The following is a 7,761-nucleotide window of genomic DNA, read 5'->3' as shown; positions in this document are numbered from 1 at the left end:
TAATACACTCAAAATTTTAACATGAGAAGGATTCCCTATTTTAATTAATGTTTAAACACAATTTTAAAGAACAAAAGATTGAACACATTTATGAAAAAACTGTAGCATCTGTCTTTAGGTTCATGATGCCCAACACATTTAAAATGTATAGCACACGAAATTACAGAACCACAGGGCTATAAGGAAGCCTACAAGTTCATAGCTTAACTACAATCGGATTCATCTTGAAACAGTACTTTTTAACTCAAGTGATGGTCATTTTGGCTCATCTAACCAACCACGTAGATGTCAATCACAGAATCTTGCACATGTGGAATGGCCATTTACAGTTAAAATGAAGTAAGATAGACAACCAGAATAAAATCAATTCCCTTAGCTACTCTTTTATACTTTCAATATGAGCACTTAAAATGATAATTTGAGATAAATTTTCACTATTTAAACTCACATTACATGTACCAAAATTACAAATGAACATAGCAAGAATACAGATATACTGTAGCCTCTGGCTTTAAGACCACACACTGGTCAAAACATTTAGAAATTCAAAGGATATGAAGTCACATTAGGGAGTAGAAAACCTTAAAACAATTTAATTTAGCATGCTCTTTGTACAGCTGACCAAACTAAAGACCAAGGCAAATGGAACATAACAATCCACGTGTGCTTTTGAAAATGATAGAAACTACCTTGGTTTTGAGAAATTCAGGTTGACCACTTTAGGAGAATTTAATCCTCAAATCAGCAATTCAAAATTCCCCATTATAGCCGAATAAAAATGGAAGGATGTTAAATGTCCATGAAAAGTTACTCTTAAGTTGGGATGCCTTATGCTGAGGCTTTAGAATAAAAGTATACTTTACAAATAGAACAGTGAACACAAATTATCATAAGTCCAGATAGCAATCATATAGAAAGAAGTAAGATGAACTTTCTTGATACACACAAATTGTTTCAATGACCTTTCCAAAGAATGAATTTAAAATGAAGTGTGTTAGCTCCAAATACAAGATGAACATAAAACCACTTAACTTTAGAGTGTATGTAATATTCTTTCTGAGAAACAGTTACTGAAATTACCAACAAAATGACAGAATATCTTTAAAGCAATGCCCTCTTTATAACCTTTAATAATTTCATTTGCCAATTTTTAAGAAGTTTTATCTGGTCTATAAATTTTGTGCAAATAGACTTCTGTTTTACCATTACCTAAATTACAGATATCCAAGATACCGACGATACGCACTTTATCCAGTTCAGTTGCTGCTTTTATAATATCACCTAAAAGTAAAAAGCAGATGGTAAGTATTGTAAAATAGTTAAATATTTACTTGGATTTAGTATCACATAAGCTGATTTTTTTTCTTATAATTAACAGTGTCTCTCATCTTCTCCCTCTTCCCTCCAATTCATCACACCCATTCATCTAAGTTATAATATAGTAATTTCTGCCAATAACAGCGAATACATCAAACAGATGCTACCAAAAATGTCAAGATACAGGCTGGTACGCCAAAGCCTTATTTATTTGTTTGTTTATTTATTTATTTAGTGGAGCAAAGTAAATCTACATATTTTCAAGGTCATTTAGGTGCCAAGTAAACAACTTCTGACTACCCTTCAAGGAAATACAAAGATAAATTTTTCTATTTTGAAATTCAATCATCAATTATTTGCAAAATTTACAAGACATAAAGCAAAATAAAAAAAGAAGCTTCTTCTAAAGTATGTTTCCTTTTAAGTGGCTTTATTAACTAACACTTAGCTTTGGATATTCTTAAGAAGCTTTATCAAGAATGGATCGGGTGAGTGACATTGATGAAAATGGCAGAGTACGGAATTTCAGGGCTCTGTTCCTCCACTAAAGCAACTTATAAGCTGGCAAAAAACTCTCAGATCAACTTTTCCAGAACTCTGGAATCTAGACAAAAACTTAACGACCTGGTGAAAGATTAATAAAGAAAGAAGCTGCTGCACTGTGGTAAGAGTGTGCTGTGGTGTTTTAAATTGCCCGCCTACTCCCTAGATCAGTAGCAGCCATGAAGATGGCAGCTCGTACTCTTGGTGCAGGTTGCTAGCACCAGAGGGAGTTATGCAGACCTTATTCTCAAAGATGTGGTTGTGTATTTTGACCTGTCAGGCAGCTCCCTCAAGGTCAGATGCAAGAGCTTGCTTGTGTTTCACCCAATTTGGAGCACCCCATGACTAGGGTAGCTTTCCCAATGGCTTTTGTTGAAAGCATATAAAGGCAAAAGCATTTGTCAGAGCAGGTAGGGCAGGGTATAAAGTTGTGACAAGCAATAGACAGACCAAAAAGCCTGGGGAGGAAGGGGCTGGGAAAAGAGATATGTGGGGGAATATGGGCTTTTAAGACCTCCTGTGTATTCCAAGGAATCAAGAAGCCCACATGTATGCCTAGTGCTGGATGCATGTTCAGAAAAGGCCTGAGAAAACTCTCATTGTTCACCTCTGGCTGACCATCAGTCTCTGTAGAGCAGGAAGTGAGAGCTAAGACAGAGTCATAAACATCTTGGCTAAGCACTGAAGGTGTGCCACAACACAGAGCCAATCTGCAAAAAGTGAGAAAGTAATGCTTTTCTTTTCTTCTTCTTCTTGGCTAAAATGGTATTTAAGGAATCTCTTTCAAAACACTAACTGACCACTACCAAGCTACTGTATCACAGACTTCAGTGGTTACACATGACAAAGACCTCATTTTAAACATGAGAAAACTAAAACATTTAGAGGTTAAGTAACTTAAGCAAAGTCACAGGGTGATTCTAATCCAGACAGTCTGGCATCAAGGCATGGGCTCTTAAACTTTTGTGCTAGAGCTACATCTCTACAAAATTGTGACCAAGGCCAGTAGTGGATCTAGATTTTGTGGGGCTTGAAAGGTATACTATTTGGGGGCCCTCTTTATGAAAGAGAAAACAAAATACAACAACACACACACACAAAAAAAAAACCCAGAAGGGCTGTGGAAGGGATTTACACAAGTGAGGGCTCCTCAAGCTTAGGCTTCATTAGCTGCACAGGACAGCCACATCTGCTAGGCATGTCACAAAACCTGATGAATGATTTAAAATTGTGCAAGTTCACTAAAGCACAATGAATATAATAACAACGGCTGGTACTATATAATTTTCTTCTTCTTTGAGTGGGATGGACTTTAATCCAGATACTTTGGAAAGATTTCAAGATCTTCAGATTTGATGCTAACAGCAGAAACCCAAACCTTAATAATTCTAATTGTCATCATATCATTCTACAAATAATGACTTACGTAGTACCTGCACATAACGTATAAGTAAGCCTTCTGTTTAGGTAACTCTGCCTACTTGTGTAAATGACAACCTCTCTGCGCCTCAATCTGCTCATCTAGTACCTATATCATAGGCTGTTGTGAGGATTAAATGCATGTTAAAGCATTTAGAATGGTAGCTGACACATAGTAAGCACTTAATTAAATGCCAGCAACCATCATTTTCTACTTAAGAAAACCTAGTATTAAATTACAATGTTATTATTTACATTACAGAGGAATTGTTTTAAAAGGATTATAGATTTTACCTATAAAATGAGCTTCTCTACATGTCATTTTAAAATGTTGGAATTACTAAAATTGTACATTTTTAGGAACATCACATATGCAGAAGGTGAGTGTGACAAAGGCAATGCTGTGTGTTTGCCACTCCATTTCTTCTTCATGGTCACATGGGAGACAAAGTGTCCTGGCCTCCCTTGTAGTTAGCTTGGGAGCATGTAAATAAGTTCTGGCAAATGAGAATGTGAGCGGAAATGATGTGGCAGTTTGGGTCCAACAAAATCAAAAGTCAGTGTCTCCTTCATCTCTTTCTTCCTCTGCCTAGACAACCCTAGAAGCCATTTGTTCCTGTTGGAGGTGCAACAGGATGGAAGCATGCTGGATTCCTGAATCACTGCTGGGGAGAAAGCTAATAACTGATTGCATCAGACTTGACTTGAGCAAGAAATAAATTTTTACTGTATTAAGTCACTGAGACTTTGGAATTGCTTTGTACTGCAGCACAGTCTAACCTATCTTGTAATATAGTGTGGTATTCCTGCCTCTGAAAATAATATCGGAAACCCTGATTATCTAGAGAATAATAAAATTATTTCTTACATGTGTTAAAACCTTTCCATATCATGTTATGCTTCTGAAATGTTTATCAATCGAAACAATGCTTTCAAAGAGGTGGGATATATATATGTGTGTATATGTACATATATATATATATCCTTGTACTTCATAGTTAAATATAATACCAATTACAACACCATAACAGTAAGTATTATTCAATAAATGATTGGGGAACTATGGCTAATCCCTTGGAAAAACATTAAGCTGGATCCTTATCTCATTCTCTATACCAAAATAAAATTCCAAATGGATTAAAATTTTAAATTATAAAAATGAAGCCATATTATCAAAAGCAAAAAACCCCCCAAACAACCCAATTCAAAAATGGGCAAAGGACTTAAATCGACATTTCTCCAAAGAAGGTATGCAAATAGCCAACAAGCTCATGAAAAGATGCTCAATATCATTTGTAATTAGGGAAATGCAAATCAGAACCACAATGAGATACTGCTTTAGGATGGCTGTTATCAACAAACAAACAAGCAAACAGAAAATAACGTGTTGGCGAGGATGTGGAGAAATTGGGATCCTCATGCATTGCTGGTGAAAATGTAAAATGATGCAGCTGCTGTGGAAAATGGTTTGGTTGTTCCTCAAAAAGTTAAATATAGAACTACCATATGACTCAGCAATTCCACTCCTAGGGATATTCTTAAAACAACTGAAAGCAGGGACTTCTTAAACAGGTACTTGAATACCAATATTCACAGCAGAACTATTCATAACAGCCAAGAAATGGAAACAACCCAAATGTCCATCAACAGATGAATGGATAAACAAAATGTGGTACATACATTCAACAGAATATTATTCAGTCATAAAAAGAAATGAAATTCTGATATATATTACAACATGGATGGATCTTGAGGATATTATACTAAGTGAATAAGCCAGACACAAAAGGACAAAACTGCATTACTTCACTTATATGAGATACCTAGAATAGGCAAATTCATAGGGATGGAAAGTAAAATAAGAGGTTGCCAGGAGCTAGGGAGAGGGGGGAATGGGGAGTTATTGTTTAACAGGTATAGAGTTTCTGTTTTCGGATGAAGAAAATGTTCTGAAAATGGGTAACGATGATGGTTGCACAACGTTGTAAATGTACTTAGTGTAAATGTACTGAATTGTACAATTAAAAATGGTTAAAGTGGTAAATTTTATGTTATGTGTATTTTACCACAGTACAAATTATATATGAGTAAAAAAACAAAGCTATAAAAGTATCAGAAAAACACATAGTGAATTAAAAAAAATCTTGGACTGAGTGATGCCTTTTTGAGTATGACATAAAACCAGCTGCCATAGAAATGAAAGATTGATATATTTGAGTACATAAAAATAAAATTACTTAAAATATCAAGATTCCCACTGAATAAATGTCAAACTGGTAAAAGTATTGCAACACACAATAAAGGGTAAATTTCTTCAATATGCAAAGAGAACTTACAAATTAATAAGAAAAAGAATGCTCATGGAAAAATGGAAAAAATAAAGCTAGCACAGAAAGTTCATAGAAAGAAAAAATATAAATGGCCAATAAACATAGGAAGATATTCAAGCTTAGAATAATTAAGATATGTAAATGAAGATAATGATATAATACTTTTTTGCCTATCGTCTGCCAAAGATTAACAAGACTGATAACACCTAGTATTTTTAAGGGTGTGAGTAAAGGGGCACTCTTTCTTTTGGTTAAAGTGTAACTTCTTATAACCTTTTTGAAGGACATTTTGACAATATCTACCAAAATTTTAAAAGCATATATCTTTTGAGTCACTGACATCTAAGAATTCATCCTACAGATGTGTAAATGCACAAAGATTATATTATATACATACACACAGATAGATATACTCATTGCAGTACTGTTTGCTAATATCAAAAACATTTGGAAACAATCTATATGTCCATCAATAGGGGACTGATTAAGTAAGTACAAGTATATCTACACAGTAGAATATTTATAGTTACTAAAACGAAAAAGGTAGCTCTCTCTATACTAATATGAAAGTTATTCAAAACACAGTGTTAGGGCTTCCCTGGTGGCGCAGCGGTTGCGCGTCCGCCTGCCGATGCAGGGGAACCGGGTTCGCGCCCCGGTCTGGGAGGATCCCACATGCCGCGGAGCGGCTGGGCCCGTGAGCCATGGCCGCTGAGCCTGCGCGTCCGGAGCCTGTGCTCCGCAACAGGAGAGGCCACAGCAGAGGGAGGCCCGCATACCACAAAAAAACAAAAAAAACAAAAAAAACAAAACACAGTGTTAAAATGAAAAAGTAGGTTATGAGACCATGTTTACTATAATTTCATTTGTGTGTACTTAGAGAGAGAGTGAGTGTATGTTTGTGTATGCGTGTGTGAGAGACAGAATGTAGTGTTATATGCAAAAATAATTTCTTAAGGTTTCAAAGAATACTGGTTACCTCTAGAGAGTGGGTGAGTGGGTTGGCAGAAGGGGATGGACCGTCAAAGGCAGGAAGGGGAACTTTCACTTTTACCCTGTGCCTTTTGGTATTGTTTGAAGTTTTAAATTGTGAACATGTATAGCTTTTATAATAAAAAAGAAACTGGTTCATTAAAATGTTTAAAAGATGATACCAATGTTATACTATAAGCCACTGCATTACATTATTCTGTATATTTTTATCTTTCAGTTTGTAATTATGGAGGGAATAGAAATGTTTTGAATCAGACCGATCTGGGTTTAGATCCTAGCTGTTACCCATGCTGGTGAGTCTCTCTGATTTTCAGTCTAATCATCTATAAATAGCGGATGATAATGTTTACCTTGAAAGTCTCTTGTTAGGATTAGTTGTAACTTATATAAAACGTCCAGGCACAATGCTTTGCACAGAGCTAAATGGATACTATCTTTATGTCATGAAAAATACGGTATTCCATGTTCAAAATGAATCACCTTGCTTTTGATTACATCACTTTTCTCTTCTAGTGATCTTTGCCCTTCATGTCCCAAATACTAACTGCTTTGGCAGAATGGTACCAGGTATTTTCACTTGACCATGTTAGTGACTGCTAGAAGACTACTGGCACTAGCAACTAGTAGATACCTGAGGATTTTGCCTTGATTTTTTATATCAATAATAACATACACATATAGCAGAAGAAACGTGACAGAAGTGGATACTGCATGAAGCAAGAACACGAGTGCACAAATATTTAAAGTACATATTAGGGCCCTAATTACGAAATCTGGGTTACTGTAAGTCTAAGGAGCTGAAATGTAAGAAGTAATACTGCAAGTTAACTAATATACCATCTTTAAAATGGACTGTGGAAAAATAAAAAAAACTCATCTCTTACAAAATTAGACACTCAAGTTCAGTTTGCAGTAACCATTACTGCCAAAAGTTACTTCATCATCAGGTACAGCTCATAAGACTTGTTTAAAAACAACACCCACTCAAGGGTTTCATCAGCTTATAAAGACCCACCACAAAAATCCCAAGATAATAAAGGCTTTCTTTAAAGCTTTTTATTTTATTTTTTATTTTTTTATTTATTTATTTTTTTTGGTATGCAGGCCTCCCTCTGTTGTGGCCTCTCCCGTTGCGGAGCATGGGCTCCGGACGCGCAGG

The 7,761-nt window shown here is 35.5% G+C and overlaps 1 protein-coding gene across 2 annotated transcripts in view; it reads right to left on the bottom strand.

Annotated features, from left to right (window-relative positions):
• Positions 1-7,761, bottom strand: part of RADX (RPA1 related single stranded DNA binding protein, X-linked) — a 64,970-nt gene continuing 57,209 nt past the window's right edge. For both annotated transcript variants that reach the window (XM_007119973.4, XM_007119974.4), the window contains one exon: positions 1-1,281. In XM_007119973.4, the coding sequence (XP_007120035.1) occupies positions 1,151-1,281 (131 nt within the window). In that variant the 3' untranslated portion in view covers positions 1-1,150. The remainder of the gene's footprint in view (positions 1,282-7,761) is intronic.

This window comes from Physeter macrocephalus, chromosome 21, assembly GCF_002837175.3.
Source record: "Physeter macrocephalus isolate SW-GA chromosome 21, ASM283717v5, whole genome shotgun sequence".
In the NCBI taxonomy this organism is placed as follows: Eukaryota; Metazoa; Chordata; class Mammalia; order Artiodactyla; family Physeteridae; genus Physeter; species Physeter macrocephalus.
This window is presented reverse-complemented; position numbering and strand designations above follow the sequence as displayed.